Source organism: Orycteropus afer, unplaced genomic scaffold (assembly GCF_000298275.1).
Source record: "Orycteropus afer afer isolate SDZICR_OR568_19922 unplaced genomic scaffold, OryAfe1.0 scaffold00398, whole genome shotgun sequence".
Lineage (NCBI taxonomy): Eukaryota > Metazoa > Chordata > Mammalia > Tubulidentata > Orycteropodidae > Orycteropus > Orycteropus afer.
This window is the reverse complement of record NW_006921985.1, coordinates 2,008,040-2,033,206: the sequence shown is the minus strand read 5'-3', so window position 1 is coordinate 2,033,206 and position 25,167 is coordinate 2,008,040. Positions and strand designations below refer to the sequence as shown.

Genomic DNA, 25,167 nt, shown 5'->3' with positions numbered 1-25,167 from the left:
CCACAGCCCCGGCCCTCTCCAGCAGCTACACGGGATGCCTGCTCAAACACGGGGCAAGCCCAGGCCCCGCCCCCCACCACATGCGTCGCAGGAGCAAGGCCGGAGGGCACCGGGCGCTTGGCATGCTGGCGCTGGCCGAGGCCCGAGAGAAGAGGGGCTGTTTGCTCACCGTGAGGAGTCAACAAAGCTGACCGGCTGCCTAGCATACTCACCTCACAGCTACTCTCCTAACTGAGGAAGGCCTCCGCGGCAGCCGGTCACGCGCACACCACCCACTAACGCCGGAGGCGTGCTGAGCGCTCACCTGGACGAGGCTCCTGTCCATCACCACACCACACAAAACCTGCGACTGTGGGCCTGCCGTTTTGATGTCCTGCAAGTTCTGCTCTCGGATCTGAGTGGGGAAGGAGAGGACGCGTGAACAGGTGCTGGGGCTCCGAGCAGGCCCACTCTGCTCCTCCCGCCCACGCAGCAAGCAGTGCTGGCAGCTGGGCCATGGGGGCTGCTCGGAGCTCCCTCCCCTCCGCGACAGCTCTGTAGCACACACAGCGCGTTTGCTGGCCCTCCTGCGTGTTCCTGTGTGCCCGTCTTAGGGTGGCACTGGTGCAGAGGTGGGGAACAGTTGCAAAGCAGCTGGACTTCTTGGCAGGGTTCACGTTCTGACACACCAGCTGTTGCTCCCAATTCCCTGAACAAGCCCCAAGAGGGAGGCTGGCCATTTGCCTGGCCAGGAATGGTCATTCTGCTCCCGATGGCAGCCCGCCATGTGAACGCGCTGAGCTCAGTGCTCCCACCCCCCGCCGGTCAGCCCAGCAGCAGAGGCGGCACCTGGGCCAACATCAGCTGTAAGGGTGGGGACAGAGAGGTCCTCTCTGCCCGTGCATGGGAGCAACGTTCAGGCCTCCTCCCCACCCATGAGCCCCTGCCGAGAGGTGGTGGTAGTACGCACCTTGTTCCTCATTTCCTGGACCTCTTTGGGGTTAGTGTTCAGTGGGACAAACAGGTTAGGGACGGCAGAGGTGGGGGCTCTGTGTCCGTCCTCCTTAGTCCACTGCAATATCAAGAACAGGCGGACAGTCAGGACCGGGACACAGTGGCAGTGACCCACGGGTGTCACATCTGTCATGCACTGAACATCACAGAGAACTGAACCAATGAACGTGCCCATAAGAGGGGGCGGGGGCCACACCAAAACCAGTTAGCGGTGCGAGTCGGACAGTGACACCCCCCCCCCAGCAAGGGTGATTTCCAACACCTAGCTGAGACCTGCAGCACGCACAGGCTGGCCGTGGGCGTGGCCAGGCTTCCCATGGAAGCTGGTGGGAGACCCTCCAGAGACCATTGGTTCACCGCTCTGAGAGGTGAGGTAGCCAACGCCAAAGCAAACTGAAGCATGAGATGACGGGTCATGGGAAGCGGTGGGATGTGGCCACCCAGGTGCACCGGGAGGCAAGGGGGCATCCCCAGGCTGGAGCATGGAAATACACCAGGGCACTGGACGCTCGTTGGGGCAACATTTCAGCCCACGAAAATGACAGTAGGACACGTCCACAGCAGCTCCCTGGGGCGGAGTTTGGTGATGGGAATATTTTATATAACTTGAACGTTTTAAGGGTTACAAAAACACCCAGCCAAACTCAAAGCGCTTCCCAAGTCCTCAGTTCAAGGCCGTTTTACCGCCAGTACGTATTACGGGCACACAGGTGCCCTGGGGTCACACGCACAGTGTTTGGGTCTCTAATCCAGTACTAGCTTTGGCGTCTGATTCTAACCCTCAGGCACAAATAGGCACTGAGCACGCAAACAGGCCCGTCTGAGAGGGCAGCTGGATGCCTTTCAAAATATGTTCAGGAGGCAATTAGACAGCCATAGACCCGAAGGCTGCAAAGAAGCAACAGAAGTGGAAAAGCTTAGGCGCCGTAAAGGAAAAGATGGAATGGGCGTGGAGCCGTGGAGTACTCACTGGTGGTTATCTTCTCACATAGAGACAACTCCAGCCTTTTACTAAGAATCACTTTTAGTCAAAACATGAAACGACGGCCTCAGAAGCTTGAACACATTTGGGAAACGAAGAACAGTCATTGTAAGTTACCGTACCGACCTGGACACCGTGAGGGCCGCCGTCACTCCGGAACAGCAGGAATAAGTCTACACGCTGCACGGGGTCCCCTCACTGTGCACTGACTACAACGTCTACCGAGACTTAACTTCTCGTCAAGCTAGCAGAAACTGAGCAGTATAGCTGCTGCTGCCTGTGCCCCCTGGAGAACGCATCCCGACCACTTGGCGTTACACTTATACGTCTTCAGTGCACAGCCTGTTCTCAAGGCTTTCTTCCTTTAACAAGTAAAATAACTAAAAACTAAACAAGTGAACCAAAAAGAAGAAAAACAGTAAGGAAGAAAGGAAGGGGGCGGGGAGAAAGGGCGGGAGGGGAGAGGAGGGGGCAGGCGAGAGGAGGGAGAGCACGCTCACACACTCGGAGCCCTGTGGAGCTCACGCCGGGCTCCTCGGCCTGCATGACACACTTGCTTACGCACACGGAGGCTCCGCCCCCCAGCAAGTGTGCAGAACCACCTAGGAGGGCAGAATGGCTTTCGGTAAAGCAACCTGTCAAGTGAGAGCTGTCACCAGGCCCCAGGAAGCCCAGTTTGCTGCTTGAGTTGTCTGCTGCCACAGGCACATCTAACCTGCTGCCAGCTGAACACTGGCCCCAGCCCGTTCCGGGCTACACTGTCCACAGGGGCCAGGCAGCCTGCCACGGCCTAGGTTCCGCTTCATGAGAACAGTAAGGCAGACTCAGGCCCCGCCCACGTCTGAGCACCATGTAACGGCGGCTTTCAGGCCTGCGGGCACTGAGCAGCACCAGGACAGGGCACCCTGGGCCCTGCCGATGGCCTGCGCTGCACTTGGGTCATGCCGCACCCAGCGGGGGTCCGAGGCACCGCCCCCCTTATGGCCATCTACTCACATGCACAGTCCATGCAGAGGGCAGCTGGCTGTGACCTTCGGAGGCTTTGGGATAGGAGGAGGGGACACAGCTCACGAGAGAGGACAGGGCAGCAGAGAACGTGTCAGAAAGCCATCAGGGAAAACTGCTTAAGAGCACACGGAAGCGTTAAAGACGGGGTCCAGGGACCAAAGGGACCACGAGATGACAGCACTGCGGTGGCGGGACTGCCTTCTCACACATGAACTGCCAGGTCCCTCGACATAATCCGAATGCAGCCAGAGGGCCTACTGTGAGCTTAATGCGGGCAGCCAGGGAGTTAGTCTTTTGACATCACATGGTTAGGCTGGAATGACCAAGGAGGTCCGTCCCATCTTAAGCAGTTTTAAGCAGACAGTATTATCAAGTTGTGGCTAACAGAGGAGGTGGGCCTGGGCTCAGACTACAGGAGGTCAACGACCAGGGCTACAGGGCTGGGCTCCCAAAGCCTCCGAGGTCCCAGTCACCCCACTCGCTCTATGTCATCTAACTATGAACAGTAAGGAGGCACAGACCAAGCAGTTGGTAATACAGCTTGGCACGCAGACACCGGACGAGAGAGACTGCAGCAAGGGTTTCACGTGATCGTGTGTAACGCTCGTCCACACCTTAGTCTTCGACTTGGGGCTGCTTCCATTCTGCTCTTCCTCAGGGGCGTCGGTGCCCCGGCCAGAGTTCAGCCATCTAGTCTTCTCTCGCTGCTGCTTCTGAAAACTGTGTCTGAGAGGGGAGCAGGTGCCCGAGTCACCGTCACCAGCAAAGGAGGAACCCGGGACACCAGCAGGAGCCTCGGCGTCACTGTACTTTTTAGATTTCTCTCTCAGAGCAGGGTACCGATACGGGTAGCCAGTTCTGTAACCCTAAGGGCCAAAGAGAAAGAAAAAGCCAGTCAGTACTCCCGACCTCACCCTGGGCTCTACTGTGAAGCCGTCGCCAAAGTCCCTAAGCAGGCACCAACAGAAATGCACACATCACCAAGGCACCAGACAGCGACCAGAGTGCCTGGCAGCACCAGCCTAACAGCCCCAAGTCAGAAAGAACCCAAATGCCCACTGACGGCAGAACAGGTAAACGTGGTGTGTTCCTGCAACAAAACATGACACAGCGATGCACGCAGGTGACTACTCCACGCAATAGGAATGAATCTCCCCGAAACGGCGCCCAGCGGAGAGCCCACCCCGTGCTTCCATGCACAAAGTGCAAGGCAGGACCGAGCAGTCTCTGCGGGTGGACGGCAGGACGGGTGACCCACGGGCGGGTGGGCTTCCGAGGTGCTGTGCTGCTTTCTGATGTGGGCGCTGGTTACACAGGGGTTGGGTTTCTGAAATTCAACAAACTGAATGTTTCTGATATGCACACTTCCCTCTACATGTACAACTTTCCAGTCAAAAGTTAAAACGGGAAACGCAAGCAGGCTTATTGCTGCTGGCTACAGTGCAGGGCACACGGACCCTACCATGTGCTGAATGCTTCTGGCTTCTGAGTCAGTCCTGAACACCGGAACAATCTCTAGGGAAGACCTGGCCAGGGTGTCGCCTGACATCAGGTCCCAGCAAAATTACTTTACACTCGACCATACCAATGTTCAAGTTCAACCTTCAATTCTGTCTCATGACTACGACCGATGCTCTGAAGTACGCGCCCCAAGATTCACATGCTGTCCAGCACCGAGCGCCCCCATGGAACCAGCACATCTGCCCCTTTCCCCCACAGACCACCTCCTTAAGGGGCACACCATGTCTTGTTCACGCCATCAGGTGCTGAGCGTCTGTGGGTGTGGGGCTGGCGGACAAACATTAGGGCAACTTGGTTCCACCTCTGGGGTGTAATCCGCTCCCCACAGGGTCAGTGGGACCCCTCGGCTGCTTCTACCAGGCGGAACTCGGCAAAGGAGATGGGGAGTGGCACAGACCAGTGCCATGCCCATCTTGAATGAGAATGAGCAACCCGGGGGAGCGTGCAAGTGGGCCCTCTCCTGGTGAGAGCAGTGTTGAAACCCTGAGCAGAGGACGCGGCTGTGTGGGGCCCAGACGGAGAGCTGGTGAAGAGGTCCTGGAAGCCCGAGTCTGCGGTGCTAGCACGCTGCAGGGCGCCAGCGCTTTCCCCAAAGGGTCCTCTCCAGGAGGCTCCTGGGGGTCCCCGTCACCCACAGAACCTTGACAACCAGGGACAACTTGAGGGGTCACCCGGCTGGGAGCCTCCAACGGGCTGGGCCCACACTACCCACCGGGACACTAAAGAAACAGTCATCTCCTCTCTGCAGGCACTACCCTCTCTGGGGGGCTGTCCTCTCGGGGAACCTGCAGTACCAGTCACTCCTCCAATACACGGAAAAGGTGTCAACAATTGCAGGGAGTACTGTTTTCCTGTAAGGACCCCCAGACAGAGACGAGGGCGGCCCCGGCCCCTGTCCCACTAGTGGGATGAGGGTGTCCCAATAACAAGTGTGCTTCCCAGAGGAGCAAGAATGAAGATGGTCTTCAGAAGCACACCCTTCTCCAAGCAGACGCCTCGCAGTTGCAGAGCCAGGCCTCAGGGGCTTCTCCACGGGTTGGGGAGACCCAAGGACGGCAGACACCACTGACTCCTGAGGGGCCTGTGCTTTTTCCTCACTTTCCCCCTTTCAATGCTGTCAAATCCAAATTCAAGGCCACCCTCAGACCTGCAACCTCATGCATGGCTTGTAGCTGACACTGAACCCAGTTCTGCCCTGAGAACTGGGCCTGGGTGCTGATTTCTGACAATAAGCTAGCATGCCCCTAGATGCATGTGTTAAAATGTCTACAGTGGGGGCCTCTCCAACCCTGTAGTGCTGGCGTGGCGCATCACTTGGTGCACTCTTCTAGTCTCTGTGACTCCCACCGTCTGACAGTGGAACTATGCAATAGGAGGTGCTTGTGGCCCACCAAGAAGACGGGCTGGCTCACTTATAAAGTAAAAATAAGGTGCATGGCACCCTTGAGGGGGTGAACCATGCAAACAAGGTGTATGGAATGTTAATGTGGGGACTGGTCAGTTTTTCAGTCCCCCAGACTTAAAACGAGCCTTCCCAGAGGCAGAAGAGGGGTCTCACCACCATCCAGAAGGAGAAGCCAGGACTGGAGCGTGTCCTTGGACCCAAGATCCCTGTGCTGAGACAACAGCAGAGGGACTGGCAGAGAGAGGGTGCCGAGAGAGGCAGCAGGACCGAGACACCAGAACGAGACAGTGGTGGGCTTGCCAGTCCATGGAGCGAGACAGCCAAGTGCCTCTGGGTAGGCGGCTTGCTGGGGGGATGGGGTGCACCTAGGTGCCCCCATTGGCAGAACTGAAAGAGTTCCACAACGCCTGTCAGAGCAGGGCAGAGGCCAGGCCAAGAGACCAAGGGCCAGAGAGAGGTGCGCCTGAGGGCGTGGCTGAGAGGAGGCTGTCCTGATTGAAGAACTGCACCTGGAGTGCTGGCCTCAACCTAACTGCAGCCTCTCCCCTCCCTAAGCAACAATGGGCTCCAGCGCAGCAGGGACCGGGAGGGTGCAACAGGACTGGGCAGGGTTCACTCTGTTGCACAGGGGGCTGCTGTGCGTCCCAAACACTCGACAGCACCTAACAACAACTTCCCTAACAAACCCCAAAATCGTGAGGACAGTCTGTGAGTTCTGGGTGGCCACTGCAACAAAGAATCAAATACAGCAGAGGAGTAGTGAGTGCCAAGGTTGGGATGGGTAGTGTCAGAACTGGCAAAAAGGCTGCAGGGTGGTGGTAGGTCTGGCCTCTTGGGAATAAGCCTTGGGCTGCTGCTGGTGACTTTCTTCCCTCGTGAAAGGACAGGAGTCCAAGAAGGCCACCCCATGTCCTTTCTGCAGCTTTCCACCCTCCTCACCGTGACCGCACAGCTGACGGGCTGATTGCAACGCTGGTGACCACGGTCGGTGGCCTTCTGACATTCAAGGAGCATCATCTGTGCACACGGGGCTCACCGTGACCGCACAGCTGATGGGGCTGATCGCAATGCTGGTGACCATGGTCGGTGGCCTTCTGACATTCAAGGAGCATGATCTGTGCCCACGGGGACTGTCTGCAATGAGCGTCCTCGTCCTCCTCCCCGTTTGCCATCAAACCAGGGCTACAGCCTCATCTCGACAACCTCCGCCCACCTCCCCAAGCACACCGACAGCACCCGCTCTCTCTTCTCTTCTGTCCCCACTTGAGTTTTAAACAGAAGAGCAGTGAAAGGTCCAAAGAGCTCACAGGAGGAGGAGCGCCAGGAAGAGCCTGCCTGGGCCATCCCATCGAACCTCCACCCACCAGGCCACTCTGAGCACCTGGCACTCCTGCCGCGATCCCTGACCACCGCGGCCCCACCAGCCAATGGGGACTTCCCTGAAGTGACACTGCACTGGTGTGAAGAGACCCACATTTATGTTTATTGTTAGTGAGCGCGCATTCTTACCAGATTATCAAGCATCCGCATGAGGGCTTCAAACTCCTGCTCCCCGATCTGCCACCTGGGAGGGGACCCGGTGCCCTCCACCCCAACTGGGGACTCCGGGGACCGGGCCTTGGCTTTGTACTTCCCAGGATCCAGCAGGACTAAGTTGTCCGGGCCTCCCGCGCTGGCCAGTGTACGAACCTTTTCCAAAACAGGAAATATGGTGGCTTGAGTTCCTCACAGAGGCCAAGAAACCCAGGACTTGGAGAATGAGTGGGCTTCACAGAGCCCAACCACAGGAGCTCAGAACACAGCAAGCGGCTGAGCAGCCACAGACCGATCGCAGGGCAATGTCAAACGTTAGTCTTGGACATGAACACAACAGTGGGCGCTCACACTTGGAGAAAGATCTGGGGGAATAGGCACTTCTGAGAACGTGGGAAGCACAGACTTGGCACTTCGCACCCGCAGACCCAGGGCACGGCAGGCGGCACACACGCGGCCTGGCTACATGGCTGTCACCAGCTGTGAGCTGGGCAAGGCTCTTCCGCTCCACCTGCTTTCTCTAAGCAAGCCCAATGGGATGACATGCAAAACATGTCACATATATGGCACATATAAAACAGCCGGTACAGAACCTGGCGCACACCAGGGACCTCATGGACGGCAGTGGGAAAGTGAAAAGTAGAAATGAAAAACCCAGTCATCTGCTGCCAACTTAAATCAGTGAAATGGCATTTGTCCTGATCAATTTCCAAATCCAGGAGTGATCTTTGGCAAACAGATTCCTGCAGGACTCATCCCCACAAGACACGTACGAAGACGTGCGTGAAGCCCAGCGACAGCTAAACGCACTGCAGCCCAAGCAGGGCAGCTGCCACCTACCTGGATCTCACACGCAACCACCAGGTTATGAATGTAATAGAAGGCTTCCTCCACGGTCTCTCCAACTGAGACGAGCCCGTGATTCCGGAGGACGAGGACCTGAGGGGACAGCACAGGTGCTTCATGAAGCCAGCTGAGCCGCTGACCCCTCTGTGAGTTCAAGACCTGACGAGGCACCCACCCACCTTGCTTTGAGGTCCCAAATTCTTCTGAATCAAGACCTTTTCCTCCTCACCAAAGAGAATCCCGTGGTAGTCGTGGTAAGCCACTTCCCCGAGGGCCAGCGCCTCAGGGGAGATGGGCAGGAGGCCACACTTCATGGCAGAGACCTAGAGAGAGGTGGGCCCCATTAACATAGGCACAACAGTGAAGGCTTTCCTCAGAGAACTACAAGAGGGGCGGTGGTTTGTTCTCTTCTAAGAAACAAACAAAACCACACACTTACTAGGATAAACGTTACCTCCCGGGCTCCTAGCAACCCGCACTTAAAAACAAAGGTGAGCACAAGGCTGCGAGTCCCAAAGGGAAACCACATGGTTGTGGATTTTTTTCACGTTAATTATAAATTCTACATAAGCTCAGACTTAATGGTAAGACAAGCAGTCACTTGTGACATTTCCAAAAAGGGTGCAAAGTCTTGGTGTACTGTTCATCTCGGTTGTAGGTAAGACCGAAATTCCAGAAAATTAGATAAAAGCAAACTTATAAAAGTTTATGGTAATGATACTGTGTAATTTCTCTCCATTTATTTACGTCGAAGTGAATCTCATAGTAAAACAATTCTAAGTGTTCCTGTAACTCTTAGTTTCCTCCAAACCCCCAACCAGGCCTTACACTATGTTCATTTTGAAGGCCTTCTCCAGAGAGCAGCATCTGACCCCGGTCTAACAGGCTCCCGGAGTCAAATGAACCCTACAGCCCAGCGATTCCACAGAGAAGGTTCATCTGCAGAGCCACCCCACCCTGGATTCCTGTCAGAAACCGCCTGTCACGCACAGAGACCGAGATGACAATCTTAAAACACACTGCGCGGTAGCTGTCTGAATTTCCATTCACCAGTGACTCCCACCCACCACTTGTCTGTCAGTCTGTGCTACTGTGGCGGCCTGTGTGGTGCTGTCAGCTGGAGGCCAGGCCTCTGGTGTGACACCAGCAGGTCACCCGCGGTGGGCAGGGTCATTGTGCTGCACAGAGGGTCACTATGAGTTGGAGCTGACTCCACGGCACCTAACAACAGTGACGCTTGTAAACACGCATGGCCTCCTTAGTGGAAGGGGCAGCATGTATTCCGGTAGAAAGCATGATGTCATTCAGAGAATGGTACAGCTGTTAACTCTGATGTAGACAGCAGGAACTGTGTGTTCAAAGCAACACACAGCAGAACTAACACTCACCCAAACAGTCCAGCACAAATGGTATCAGAACACTCACACAGCATTCCTCCATCAGTGAGGGAGCCCTCCACACAGAGGAGCCCACAAACCATCACAACAGCAGCCTGGCAACACGAGGCGGAATTCTAACTTTCCCTCGCCAGACTTTGTGCCGATTAGCAGTATGTGCATTTTCATGCTGAGAGGTGGCAGCCCATTCCCACAGAAGGGACCTGGGTTGGGGACAGGGATGGGGCAGGCTCCCGGAACGTCTGGCCCCGCACTATCTGTCCTCTGTCCCAACCTGCCCTTCTGCCTCTCCCCAGGCAGTCTGGGCTCCACAGGTGCCAGACACAGTGTCTGGGGGGCTGGGTGGGACAGTTGCTGTGTGACTTTCAGGCCTCAGCACTCCCTCTCTGGCTCAGTTCCTTCCCACAGCCCGCCAGCAGGCTCAAGGCTGCTGGACCCCGAGAACCCCAACCTGAGCCCACAGCACCCTCTGCCTGCCCCCCACCCTGTGCCTCCTTTTCCCGTCCTCAGCTCCAATGAGGAGTCGCTCTGCACCTCACACCAGTCCTCAGCAGCCCGCTATCTGCCCTCTACCCTCAGAACACTACGTTTTTCTAATGGTTCCACCTAATGAACATTTTCAGAATTGTCACAGGTTTCCCAAAATCAGATAACGTATGGACTCCTTAAAAGGAAGAGAAAAACATACTCTTTTAAGAAAGTCAAACTTACTGCTTAATGTTTGTTTTTAAGGCCACAGAGCTAAGCTCACTGACTCACTGCCACAGGCTGGACGCGCACTCACCGCGGCCCCTGCTGGGGTATGAATGTGAACGATACACTTGACGTCGGGGCGGGCAGCATAGATGGCAGAGTGCAGCGTGAAGCCGGCCTGGTTGACTCCGAGATTGGTGCTCCCACGGTCTACCACATCTCCCTGCAGATTGATCTTAACCTTCAAATAAGAAACAAAAAGTGTAAATGTCACGAGGCTTTCAAATGACCACAACCAGAATGCATGTGTTTTTGATGTTATTTTGTTGTTATTGAGAACACACACAGCACAACATAAACCAGTTCCAGCATTTGTACTCGTGCCATTTGGAAGCAGTGGTCACATCCCGCGAGCTGTGCTGCCACCATTCCCACCCTCCTCTTCCTCGTGTCACCTCCCTGCCCCAAGGAGTCCTGTCGCATCTGGTGAGCAGCTATTGACACTTTGATCTCACAGAGTTTTTGAAAGACCATAATGTTCAAGGTAGACATTTTGTATTAGTTAAGTTAAACTACTACTTAGTTTTAAGAAAGACGTCAGGCGATACTCAAAGATTTTCACATCAAAGATTTCCTCAAGGCTACAGTCGCAGGGGTTCACCCAGGCCTTGTTCAGACGTGGAGGGCCCAGGAGACTCTGAAACCCTGTCCTGACTTTCCCTCTTTGGATCAGGATTCTGCTGCAGCATCCGTGATCGGAATGATCACAATGTGCTTGCACCATGCAGTCCTTCTGGTCTCCTGACAAGCAGGCAGCTGTTCACAGAGACCATCAGCCCACACACTCCTCATCCTCCTCCCTGTCCTGCTTCTCCTTCTTCCTCTGTGGCTCCCGGCAAACAGCGACCGACTGTGTGCCCTACACGGCCGCTCCTGAGCTTTAAGAGCCAAGGAACTACGCATGGAACTGTGAGGTAGAAGGGAAGGACTAAACACGTTCTATCCGAGGCCGATTAACCAGTGTCCCACAGAACCATGACCCTGATCTCCAAACCGAGGAAGCCGGCCCCATGAGGTGTCTGGCCGTACGTAACAGCCTCAGCAGCTGCTGGGCTTCGGTCATTGTTGTGAACATATCTATCACACAACTTCTGCCAATTCCACTTTCTACAGATGGACAACTTGTTGACAGCTCTCATAACAATCAGTTGTGCACCAATGGCCTTCACCAGTGGATTCCTGCCCCATGACCCCGTAGCCACTGATCCCACTGCTCTCCCTGCCTCTGCTCACTTTCCTGTACAGGTGAAATCATACAGCATTTGCCCTCTCCCTCAGCGTAACTGAAGCTCCACGCTGTGGAAGCACGTACTGAGACGTCATCCCTCCCACCAGCTGGGACCACTCCGCTGTGTGCACGCACCGCAGTCTGTTTAGCCATTCACCTGTGACAGGTGTTTAGGTGGCTTCCACCTTTTGGCTATTATGAGTATTGGTGGACAAGTCCCTGTTGGACTCTCAGCTTTCAAGTCTGCTGTGCACCTAGGAGTGGAACTGCCAGGGTGTGCGGCGGTTCAGTTCTCAGTCTCTGGAAGAACCACCCACCGTCTTCCACAAGGGCTCTCCCACTGCGCACTCCCACCAGCAGCGGACAAGGGCTCCAACTTGCCCACCCCCTCACCAGCACTGGCTATCTTCTGTTTTCCCATCACAGTGACAGTGAAAATACGGGAATCAGTTTAAATACTTAAATCAGTTGAAAGCGCTCAAACTTCTCTCCAAGGTGTTTCTAACTGAATTGATCACAAAAACACGGCCTCTCCACCCTTCCTTGGTTTTGTACGTGAGCTGACTGGGAAGCTGGCTTGATTATCGGACATAACCCATACCTACGCGCTACCCGAGACGAGAGGGCTGCTCTTACCAAGCTGGAGGCAGTCACTTCGCTGTAAAGAAGTCCAAAAGGCACGATGAGGAAATGTTCCTGCTCCGAGTTCACTCTGGTCTGCGGGGAGAGCCACGAGTTAGCGCACAAACCCAATTAGAACTGCCTGCATTCTTGCAGACCACAAACATCCCCGTGTTTACTCACACCTCCCAAGTCTGCTGTGAGCATTACGTGAGCTAACTAGGGGAGACCTTGAACACAGTACCTGTCACAGAGCTCAGAGGCCCTGGAACCTTGTTATTGCAATAACTGAATTTGCCGTGTACATGAAGTACATTTTAGTCACATTCATAGTAACTGAGGGCAAAGAGAGGAAACAGTTCTACACTAAAAACCAAAGCAAACTCACTGCCATCACGTCGACTCCAACTCATAGCAACCCCTCCTTAGGTTTCCAAGGGAGTATCTCTACAGAAGTAGATTGCCCAGTCTTTTTTTTTGAGGAGTGGCTGGTGGGTTTGAACCGCCAGCCTTCTAGTTAGCAGATGCCTTAGGCACTGCGCTACCAGAGTTCCCAATTCTACACTAGTGCCTGGATAAACCCATTCCCAGAGTGGATTCTGACTCACAGCGCCCCCGGAGGACAGAGTAGAACTGCCCCAGAGGGTCCCCAAGGCTGTCAATCTTGATGGAAGCAGAGCCCAAACCCCACCCAGTGCCCTGCAGGGGATTCTGACCCACAGCGCCCCCAGAGGACAGAGTGGAACTGCACCAGGGTTGCCAAGGCTGTCAATCTTGGAACCAGACTGCCACATCTTTCCCCTGCAGAGAGGCTGGCTGGTGGGTTCAAATCACCAAATTTTTGGTTTGCAGGCGAGCACTCAATCCCTATGCCACCAGGGCTCTGACAGGTCAATAAATTATGCTAGGTTAGCTTACAGCACCTCCTGGTGGCCAGCAGGTAACATCATGGGCCAGAAAAGGTCCATCCCAGGGGAACAGTGATGGAAACCAAAACTCACTTTGTGAATCAAACTAGTGGGGAGGACTGGAAGCACTCACTGATGAAGACTGAAGACTACTGTCTGCAGTACGGATTATACCTCAGTACAGAGAAAACAAAAATCCTCACAACTGGACCAGTGAGCAACATCACGATCAGTGGAGAAAGGGCAAAGATGTCTCCTTGAGGACTAAGACGTGCCTGACACAAGCCATGGTATTTTTGGTTGCCTCATATGCATGTGAGAGCTGGACAATGAATAAGGAAGACCAAAGAAGAGTCAGGAGCTCTGGTAGCGAAGTGCCTAAGGCATTTGACTGCTAACCAGAAAGCTGGCGGTTCAAACCCACCAGCCACTCCTCGGAAGGAAGGTTGGGCAATCCTACTTCTGTAGTGATACTGCCTCGGAAACCCAAGGAGGGGTCGCTATGAGTCGAGGCTGACTCGACAGCACATAACAACAACAACAACAAAGAAGAGTCAATGCAATTGAATTGGGGTGTTGGCAAAAAATGCTGAAAAGTACCATGGACTGCTATAAGAACTAACAAATCTGTCCTGGACCAAGTGCAGCCAGAATGCTCCTTGGAAGCAAGAATGGCCAGACTTGCCTCACCTACTTTGGCATGCTGTAAGAAGAGACCACTCCCTAGAGAAGGGTTTGGTAAAGTGGAGGGTCAACGAAAGAGGGGAAGGCCCTCAACAAGATGGATGGACAGTGTGGTGGCAGTGATGGGCTCAGGTGCAGCAGGGATCACAGGGCTGGCCCGGGACTCGGTGGTGCGTCATTCTGCTGCACACGGGGTTGGTACGAGTCAAAGATGACTCGATGGCACCTAACAACAACAAATCACACTCGAGCTTGTAAACTAACCACCTGCAGGATGACAATCACAAACACACACTCGATTCACTGAAGAACCCTTGATGCCGTATCGACCCCAGGTCTGCTCCGTCCTCAGTGGCATCTTCCTCCCCACACTGCAGCCCACAGGGATGTAGCACACAGCACATGCAAGCACCCTGCGAGACCCTCATGAGCCACACAGAGGCCTGTCCTCCACACATTCCATCCATGGGGGTGAGACTGGGACAGGATCCAAAGACTGCAGGGACGCTCAGAGACTACCTTCACCCCTGGGTTACGAAGGATGAGGGTGTGGAGCGCTGTGCTTGTTGAAAGGGGCTGACAATGTGCATTCCCACTTCCCAACCAGTGAGGCGCCGTCTCCTGTAGCTGCCCCAAAGAGACACTGGCTGCTTCCACGGCGTCGTGCAGGGCAGGGGTGCTCACGCGTTCTCCGTTCCACTCAGCCATGCTCACGAGGGCCTGCAAGGTCATGGGCGCTGTGGGACAGTGACTAAATGTACTCTGGCGACCACATCATCCAGTCAGTGCTCACACTGGGCAGAAATGGGTCTGGGTTTGTCATCACTGCTTCTTGTTTTCAGCAAAAAGAAAACAAGTTCTCTGCCCCTTGGACAATGCGGTTCTCAAATGGCGCTAACTGCTCTGCTTCCCTACACTCTAAATGACCCTCGTTTCCTCAGCACAGGAGTGGGAGTAACAGCATGGTCAAAGTCCCGGTGAATTGTGGGTAGGGCGAAGAGCACAGCACCCAGACCTTGTGAGGCGTGGAGCCCTGAGCAGTGGACGCCTGGCCTGTTAACTGGCTCTGGGAGCAGTGAGTGGGGGCCAACTGACTAAGAGGGACCACCTCAGGAGGCCTGTATGGGGCCATGAAGCCCAAGAAAAGGAGGCTCCCCGGAGCATTCTGGGTTGGAAAGGGCAGGGCCCAGAGGAAGCAGAAGCCCCGTGTCTGCTGAAGAGAAGCAGGCTGAGAACAGAACGCACGCAGGGCTGCGAGCCAGAAGTGGTGGCTGGTGCAGGGACTTGGACACGGCAGGAGCCCTGCCGGGAGCAGGAGGCCCAGAGAGGCCAGTGGCACAGGGCCCAGCCACGACACCCCAGAGTGCTTTCTCTGCTTCGAGAGCTGGGACAGCCCAGGGCTGTTCTGAGGCTGGGGGCTAAGAAATGGACCAGGTAGCTATGGGGGTGGAGGGCTGAGGCAGTGAAGATGAGCCCCGGAGAGAGAGTGCACGTAACGGCCTACCACAAAGCCGTCATTTCAGAGTGCACGTGGACTTCTGCTCTCGTCTGCTGTCTACGGGCCACACGCTAACACTCAGATGGGATGGACGTGGGGCGATGGTGCAGTCACTCCTAGTGACGCCCCTGTGTGTGCACAACAGGAAGGGTGGGTTGTTTACACGCCCTAAGTGAGCATCCTAGCTCAGCCCCTAACTGGCACCCTGAGCTCCTGTCATCCTGATCGCTAAAACATGGCAACCAGGGCTCCTCCTCATGGGAAATCACTCAACAGACGATGCCCTCACATTATTAGTAGCGGTGGGAGGGCTGGCAGTAAGGCATGACCCCCACAGGACCTCCACCATCCTGCCAACCCTCTGCCTCATTCGGGGCTTCAGAAACGAATGCATGAACACCTCCGCCCCCAGCATCCCCTAGCAACACTGGGCTGACCCAGCTGTGCCCCACGGTCAGCACATCCATCTTAACAAGCCAGCTGGGCTTTCTCACTATTTACAACAGAACTCAGCAATTGTCTTAATGTCCAGCTGGGGTTGAGAAGCAACGCAGAAAGCAGCCTTACATATTTCAGTGGGATGTCTGGGTATTTAATGGCTGGAAACTAAGAAAACTAGGCTGAAGAAAAATAAAGCCAGAAATTATAAACGTCAGGTAATTTTTGCTTATGGAAAACATTTTAATTTTAAAATCACATGTGCGAGAGTATTTAGAAGACGTACGTACAATTTTTAGCATAATCACCAAATCCCACCAACTAGCTTACGGGAACCACTCCAACCATGCCGGCGCTCTGTTTCTCTGCCCGAGTCTGCGGAGGAGCACCCACCCAAATTCCATGTTATCACTGCCCTTCCCTTCCGTACAATCTGTTTACATTTCGGGCCAGGTCGTGAGTTCCACACACCTGCAATCACTGCACACATATCAGTGACTTTCACTCGGTCCCTCTGGACCACGACATGTGTGGCTGTCATTCATCCCTCTCACTGCTGTAGTACTGGCTGAACGAACATGCTATGAGTCACAGTCCTCTGTGAGTGGACGAGGTTTCCGTACTCTGCCATCAGAAAGCATGCAGCCGTGCACATTCTCGGGCGTCTCCTGAGTTACACGGACGACATCCTCCCAGGTCACGACCTGGGAGCTGACCTCACACGATCTCCTGGACGGAATGTCTACCTTTCAGAAACTGTGAATCTGACGATGTTTGTGAAATGGCATTCGGCTAAGGTTTTATTTACAGTTTCCTGTTTCCTACTCAGTTGAGTATTTTTTCATATCTGTATAAGCTATTCTTATTTCCTCTTCTCTGAAACTTCTTTCTTGTCTTTTGTTCATTTTTTCCTGGTTTATCTTTTTCTTAGTGATTAACACTTCTGCATCTATTCTGGATATAAATCTTCTGTCGGTTACATGCAGGGCAAAATCCCCCAGGTTACAGCTTTTACTTTCATTCACTTTATGCTATTTTTTAATGAAGAGAATTTGTTTATTTTAATGTAATCAAACTTACTCATCTTTTTCTTTTACAAATGATGCTTTTCTGTTTTAAGAAATCTTTCCTCAGGTCACAAGTTAAAGGTCAAAGATTCTCACCTATACTGATTCTAACACATTTCAAGAATTCCCTTTCACATTCGCTCCTTCCTCCCCAGGAAGTGCTCTGTGAGTGTGTACAGTCGGATGGAGGGTCCAGGAACACTCTCCGTCCAGCACCCACTGCAGCCTAGCCCACCCTTCCTCCGGGGACCTGCACCACGCAACGCCTGTGTGGATCCAACTTCCACGTTCAGAGAGCTGGCTGTGGACTCAACTGTGTTTCACTGGCCTATTTGTCTATCTGTGTGCCCAAGCACACCATCTTAATTGCCACCACTTGACATAGTTTGCTAACTGGCAGGAAAATCTCTTGCCTGGTCCTAAAGGGACAACTTAGTGATTTCTGTTCTTCCATGCAAATGTTAGAATCATGCCGTGAGGTTCTACACGTGAGGTTCTACATTAAGAAAATACTACATAGCAACTTTTAGTCATCTGTTTTCTTTGTCAATACATATAACTTATTTCATACAGCAATAAAGGTATATATTTTGTTTTCTTTTCCAATAATGAACATTTTTCACATCTCCACATGGTCTCTGTAACTATCTGAATAGTGTATACCATCACCTTCCACAGATGTCAAATAACTAAGCCATTTCACCATCTTCCGCCACACATCTGGACTCTCAGTTTGCTCACTGCTGTAACTGATGCTTCAGTAAGACAGCTGCACATATGTGATCTCTTCTCATTGTTTCCTTAGCATCGTCTCCCAGAATGAGAATAACAGCTCTACACATTCTAACGGACAAAGTTTCAAATGTAAGGTTCTCCGAAGCTGAAGCAAAATAGAGAAAGTGCTTAGTATAGACTTAATGCGCCAAGAAGAGAATGACTCATCAAAGCAAAGGTCCTGAGCAGGGCTTCTGGCCCAATGGGACCAGCACAGGTCTCAGGGCCACTGCCTCATTCTCTGTGGAGGAGGAGAGGAAACGAATGCAGCCCATCTGAGGGTCACTTGCTGGTAACAGAAAAGCAGGAACATATCCAGTCCCAAAGCACAATGCGTCACTCATAGAAGGCTGGCTCCAGAACCTCACTGCAGGGGATCACTGTCCCTCCGAGTCCAGAATGGAGTAGTGACAAGACACCTGATGGTTTCTGCAGGTCTCAGCCCTGAAAGCACTGCACTGACCCAGGGAGGCACGTAGCACAGGGAGGCCCAGCTACCAGCTAAGAACCACCAATAGACGAGGCCCATCCCACTGTGCTAACCGGCCCCCGGGCTTGTTCCCCCATAAAGGCCCCTCTAAATCTTAGGCAATCGTAAGAGGAGAGCTGGTTCAGACCAAGACCGTTAATCCTGCAGCACCCTTAGAAGGGTGAAATCCCATTAGCAGGAAATCTCCATGACCCTCTTTCAAAGCACAGGCAGCATGGCCTGAGGCACTGATAAGGACTATTCTTATCTGCTTTGCCACCATGTGTCTATCACACTTAGACCATAAAACAAAGAACTTTTGCCATAAACAGTAATAAAAAAAGTCCTTCGATCTTCTCCAGTTCACTCTTGAAAAGAGAGAGAAGACAGTTCTGGCAACCTGGGTTTCTCTGGTATTCAATCTTAACCACCAAGCGAATGCCGGAAGAAGGGCAAACCCTTCCTAGTGTCTGACTTTTGACAAGTCCTACAGTTAAGCTCTGGTAGCATAGTGGCTAAGACACTTGCCTGCTAACCAGACGGCTGGAGGTTCAAACCCACCAGCCACTTCTCGGAAGGAAGGTTGGGCAATCCTACTTCCGTAGTAATACTGCCTCGGAAACCCAAGGAGGGGTCGCTATGAGTTGGGGCCGACTCGACGGCAAACAACAACAACAACAACAGTTAAGGGAAAGACAAGTCACTCAAGCAACGCAAACTTACTGAAGCCACATTCACGACAGGACTGAAATCCCAGAGCACGGGAGGCTGCTCTGAGGCGACAGCCTGCACTGACCACCTACCTGAGCTGCGACCCTGTCATGGACCGAGTCTGCAGGCAGCCGCCAAGGACTGAGCCTCCACGGGCAGCATCCAGCCAAGGGCCCCCTGCCACAGATGCAGGAGTGACTCATATGGCCCAAGGAGGGGCTGGCACTGGTAGTGGGTCAAACATCAGAGGCCCAAGGGCATTCCTGCTTGACAGTCCACTGAGGGAGGACTTCAGCTCAGCTGGGGGCTGCTCAATTGTTCGTCCGTTACTGTGTGCCTTCTACCCGTCAGGCACCAATCCTGGTCCTGGGGATACAGCAGGGACCACACAGTATGGCCTGATGGTAAGGGCCAATGGGAAAAGACAGCAGCAAAGGGGAGGCGGGCGTGCTGCAGGGGTACACTCCTCAGAGCAGAGGCAGGTGTGCTGTGTGTGGGGGTACACTCCCTCAGAGGGGAGGCAGGCGTGCTGTGTGTGGGGGTACACTCCCTCAGAGGGGAGGCGGACGTGCTGTGTGTGGGGGTACACTCCCTCAGAGGGGAGTCAGGCATGCTGTGGGGGATACACTCCCTCAGAGGGGAGGCGGATGTGCTGTGTGTGGGGGTACACTCCTTCAGAGGGGAGGCGGGTGTGCTGTGGGGGGGGGTACACTCCCCCAGAGGGGAGGCAGGCGTGCTGCAGGGGGTACACTCCCTCAGAGGGGAGTCAGGCATGCTGTGTGTGGAGGGTACACTCCCTCAGAGGGGAGGCGGGTGTGCTGTGTGGGGGGGTACACTCCCTCATAGGGGAGGTGGGCGTGCTGCAGGGCAAACACTCAGAGGGGAGGCGAGCGTGCTATGAGGGTACACCCATTCAGAGGGGAGGCGGGCGTGCTGTGGAAGGGTACACTCAGAGGGGAGGCAGGTGTGCTGCAAGGGTGTGCTCACTCACAGGGCAGCGGGGTGGGCATGCTGCAGTAGTGTCCGCAGCAATGATGAGGGGCTAGCACAAGGCATGGTTGCCATCACCAGCAGAGGTCGCCATGGAAACATATGACGCACAGGTCACAGGCGGAGCCCCAAGCTGAGCCGACCCTGGGAGCACTGACAGGCCTCTTCTGAGCCCAGAACAAAGCTAAGTCCTGCTGGGGATGAGCCCACGTCTGGAAAGCCACACACGTGCACATGCCTGCGTGTGTGTGTGTGTGTGTGTGTGTGTGTGTGTAGAAGAGGGTGACACAATCTACAAAGCTGTGAGCACTGGTCGCCCCAAGAGACAGGAGTAAGATGCTTTCTTTATAAATCTGTGCAGGTATCGCTTGTTAAAATAAGCATGTGCTACAGCAATAACTGGAAGCTCTGGTAGCACAGTGCCTAAGGTACTTGATTGCTAACCAGAAGGCTGGCGGTTCAAACCCACCAGCCACTCCTCAGAAGGAAGATGAGGCAATCTACTTCCATAGTGATACTGCCTCGGAAACCCAAGGAGGGATCACTGTGAGTCGGGTCCGACTCGACGGTATGTAACAACAACAGTAATAACTGGGAGTTCTGGTAGTGTAGTGCCTAAGGCACTTAACTGCTAACCAGAGGCTGGCGGTTCAAACCCACCAGCCACTCCTCGGAAGGAAGGTTGGGCAATCTACTTCCATAGTGATACTGCCTCAGAAACCCAAGGAGAGGTAGCTATGAGTCGGATCAAACTCGACAGCATATAACAACAACACAGTAATAACTTAAAGAGCTTTGATGGCATAGTGGATAAGGCATTTGGCTGCTAACCAGAAGGTCAGCGGTTCAAATCCACCAGTTGCTCCACAGAAGGAAGATGGGGCAACAGACTTCTGTAAAGATCTATAGCCTCGGAAACCCAACGGGGGTCACTCTGAGTCAGAATCAACTCGATGGCGGCGAGATTGGTTTCTTGGTTTTTATAGCAATAACTTAAAATATCCAGTGAAAGACATTAGACCTTAAAATAGGAGAGGAGAATAGATTTAAAGTCAAAGGAAGGAAGCAGTTCAAAGAAAGAGGCAAACTCCACAAAAGAATTAAAACAGAGAAAGAAGTCACCTGCCAATGCAGCAAGGGGCCTGAGAAGCAGGACTATTGCAGGCCCAGAGGGCAAAGTGGGCCACAGGGAGGAGGCAGGACATTGTACCAGGAGGTCAGGAGTACAGAACGGTACACACGTGGGCAGGCAGCCCTGTGTTCTGTGACGGGACGAGGTCATCTACTACTGGGGTGGCAGGGAGGCCAGAGATGCACAGGCAGTCTCGATGCCGTGAGGTCTGGGTAAGAGATGCCCGCGGGGTGCCAGGCAACGCTGTGGTGCCACAGCTCGGCTGGAGGCCCGCCCCTCTCCAGCAGCCCCCGGCTGCTCAGGTGCAGGGAGAGGGGACACTGGACTGTCAGAGCGGGAAATGCAAGCGGGACAAACGAGGGAGTGAACAATGGGTCAGGGCGCAGAGGGGCCCTGGGGCAGGACCGGTTTCTTTCACTGACAGCACCCCAGACCTTAGAGCCATGCTGGCCACTGAGAAAGCAGATGCCTAGTAAAGACCGGGGGAAGGCTGAAGTTCAGAAAACCGAGGTCCTGGTAAGCTGACGACACCAGAGAGAGACAGAGAGAAGGCGGCTCTGGTCAGAATAGGACAGGATTTTAGGACCTGTGCAGTTGGGCAGACGTCCCTTTATCCAGCCAGCACACAGGAGAAGGGAAGTTTGAAAGAAGCCACACTCTCGTAACTTGTGAACCACCCTGGCCCTTGCTCAGCTATTCTGCTGCAGTCAGGAATTAGAACTGACACGCACACAGTTGGACCCGCCCCATTGTCCCACCTGCCATTCATGATGACACCACTCCAGCCACACTCACCGTGATGTGATTATAAATAAGCTGAGACCATCCAAAGAGATCTGCTAATCTGTAAAATGCTGCCAGTTTACACCGCAGTAACTTCTCCCCTTTGTCATAGGCAATTGAGTCAGATCCTCGCAGGTCATTCACAGGCGTCACCATCCCCAGACCTGAAACAAAAGAAACAAAGACTCAAGTGTCAGCCACATCTTATCAAACACAAATTGAATGACAGCTCTGAGACATCTGTCTCCCATGTCAGCCACAAAGGAAACCAACACTCTTACTGCCATCTGTCTGGATTCCGACTCACAGCAACCCCCTTTCAGTTTCTGAGGCAGTAAATCTTTACAGAAGTAGATTGCCCAGTCTTCCTTCCACAGAGTGGCTGTTGGGTTCGAACTGCCAACCTTCTCGTTAGCAGTCAAATGCCTCAGGCACTACACCACCAGAGCGCCTTACCATAAAAGAAGTCCCGGAAATTTCAAGAACCATTTCACAAAGACTGTTCTGTAACATCGGCACATTGCATCAGAAATCAGTAACAGAAAGACAGTGAAACAGCACAGATACTTGGTGATTCCTAATTCTGTCCAATGCACACATCAAAGAAGGCACGCTGGAGGCTGCCACTGTGACGTTACGAGCACACGCTGGCACCAGGGCCAGAGCTCACAGCCCAGCTTCCGTGTTCGGGCAGTCACAGCCCTCCCTGTGCTTCCATTTCTGGAAAAGAGATAGTGAAAACAGGTCTTCGTCCTTTCATCCAGAATCACAAATCCAAACAGGCCTCGAATTTCACTGTTCTTCCTAAGCGAGGCGCCAACACACACTCGATCTAACACTTGCCTGAACAGGCTGAGACGATGTGTCATATTTACTGTCATCTTAGAATAAACAGCTAACACATTCCAGTGCTTACCAGGTGCGGCCTCAGGCCCTGTGGGACGATATGGACATATCCTACTTCCTCTCAGGAAAAAAATAACTCAAAAGATGGGGCAGGGGAAACCTTAACAGCAAGCTTCACAATGTACAAATTACATGGTTTAATGAAAACACAACCCACATAAAAGCCATCTTTACTATGTACTGAGGCTGTGGTTAAGCATTGGGCTGCTAACCAAAAGGTCAGTGGTTCAAAGCCACTAGCCACTCTGTGGGAGAAAGATGAGGCAGTCTACTTCCATAAAGACTTACAGCCCTGGAAACCCTACAGGCAGCACTACTCTGCCCTACAGGGTGTGAATGAGTCGGAATTGACTCAATGGCAGTGGTTTTGGTTGGTTTCACTGTGGAATTGGTTTTGCATCCTAAAAAAGCTGCTGAAATGTACAAAATGGTCTAAACGTGACAGTAGGGTCGAAGCAGCGCGTCTCCCAGGGATGCAGAGAAAACCTGCACTGGCTTCAAGCATGACGTTGGCGAGGAAGCAGTTCTGACAGCACTCCAGGGACGGGAAACGGGAGGCAAGTATCTTATGAAGCTTGAACTACAGCCGAATGCAATCAGCTGAAAGTAAAAGCACAAGCACTTTACAGCAGGAAAAGGGCCGGGAAGGGGCATCACTTTTAGAGTCTTTCTATGATATTGTTAGAAAGCTCTGGTGGCGTAGTGCCTAAGGCATTTGACTGCTAACCAGAAGGCTGGGGGTTCAAACCCACCAGCCACTCCTCAGAAGGAAGAGTAGGCAACCTAGTTCCGTAGAGATACCACCTCAGAAACTCAGAGGGGTCGCTATGAGTCGGAACCAACTCGACGGTGTTGAGTTTGGCTTGGTTTGGTTTATCACATTGACAGTAAACGTTGTTACAAACATGACCCTGGAGCAGCTCAGTTTGCGTCACCAGGCAGCGGAAACAAGCAGCCAAACACATCAAGCAGACCTTACTTCCGCAGGAAACTAGGTGCAAAACCCATTGTTTTGAAAATAAAAATGTATTCTGACATATAAAAATCAAATGAATAAAATTATTTTTTTTAAAAAATTTAACAGTAAGAGTGAAAAAAGGGAACAAAGCTACAAATATATCAGAGATTACAAATTAAGATACCTATTTCATACCAATGAACTTGAAATTTTAAGTGGTCTATTTTCCTTGAACACATGCTCATGAACACACACGTGCATACACACACGCATGTACAACCTTAACCACACTGATCTGAGAGTGTTCAGGATCAAAGCTCTCAGCAGACAAGGAACAGGACTTCCTCAACTTGATAAAGGGCACCCACAAAACCCCTGTACTAACAGCCAACATCTGCTACCCCCTGGTTCTTGTCCACCTACAGCCCCCAGGTCTACAGCAGGTTCCATGTGAACACAGCTGAGTGTTCTGGAATTCCCATTCTTTGCAATGTTATCCATAATTTTTTATGATCCAGACAGTTGAACGCCTTTGCATTCGAAAGTCAATGTAACACAGGTAAATATCTTTCTGGTGTTCTCTGCTTTCAGCCAAGATCCATCCGACATCACCCTTGTTCCATGTCCTCTTCTGAATCCAGCTTGAATTTCTGGCAGTTCCCTGTCAATGTACTATGGCCACCATTTTCGTATTGTCAACAAAACTTAACTTGCATGTGATATTAATGATGTTGTTCACTAATTTCTGCATTTTGCTGGATCACCTTTCTTTAAAATGGGCACCAATATGGATCTCTTCCAGTTGGATGGTCAGGTAGTGTCTTCCAAATTTCTTGGCATAGACCAGGGGGCACTTCCAGCATTGTATCCATTTGCTGAAACATCTCAATTGGTATTTCATCAATTCCCGGAGCCTTGTTTTTGTCAATTCTGTCAGTGCAGCTTGGACTTTTCTTTCAATACCCTTAGTTCTTGATCATATGCCATCTCCTGAAATAGTCAAATATTCAATCTGTATGCTGAGCAAATGAACCAAGAAGGTGGACTTTATGAAGAAGAACATGGCATCCGGATTTGAGAAAGGCTCATTAACAACCTTCAGTATGCAGATGCCACAACCTTGCTTGCTGAAAGTGAAGAGGACGTGAATCACTTCTTGATGAAGATCAAAGACTATAGTCTTCAGTATGGATTACATCTCAACATAAAGAAAACAAAAAGCCTCACAACCAGACCATAAGCAAAATCATGATAAACAGAGAAAAGTGTGAAGTTGTTAAGGATGTCATTTTACCCAGATCCACAATCAATGTCTATGGTCCACAATCAATGTCTATGGAAGCAGCAGTCAAAACATCAAACAACGTATTGCATTAGGCAAATCTGATATATATATATATACACACACACACACACACACACACATACATATATTTTTATCTTTAAAGTATTGAAAAACAAAGTTGTCACTTTGAGGACTAACGTGTGCCTGACCCAAGTCACGATATTTTCAATGGCTTCATCTGCATGCAACTTTGGACAACGAACAAGGATGAGTGAGT

The 25,167-nt window shown here is 52.5% G+C and overlaps 1 protein-coding gene across 1 annotated transcript in view; it reads right to left on the bottom strand.

The window, feature by feature from the left end:
• Window positions 1-25,167, bottom strand: part of ADD1 (adducin 1) — a 52,066-nt gene that overhangs the window by 10,015 nt on the left and 16,884 nt on the right. The window contains exons 3-11 of the mRNA XM_042782634.1: window positions 21,754-21,905; window positions 12,303-12,383; window positions 10,470-10,619; window positions 8,468-8,611; window positions 8,283-8,381; window positions 7,419-7,598; window positions 3,598-3,849; window positions 950-1,051; window positions 305-394 (exon numbers count right to left, since the gene is read on the bottom strand). Coding sequence (XP_042638568.1) covers window positions 305-394; window positions 950-1,051; window positions 3,598-3,849; window positions 7,419-7,598; window positions 8,283-8,381; window positions 8,468-8,611; window positions 10,470-10,619; window positions 12,303-12,383; window positions 21,754-21,905 — 1,250 coding nt within the window. The remainder of the gene's footprint in view (window positions 1-304; window positions 395-949; window positions 1,052-3,597; window positions 3,850-7,418; window positions 7,599-8,282; window positions 8,382-8,467; window positions 8,612-10,469; window positions 10,620-12,302; window positions 12,384-21,753; window positions 21,906-25,167) is intronic.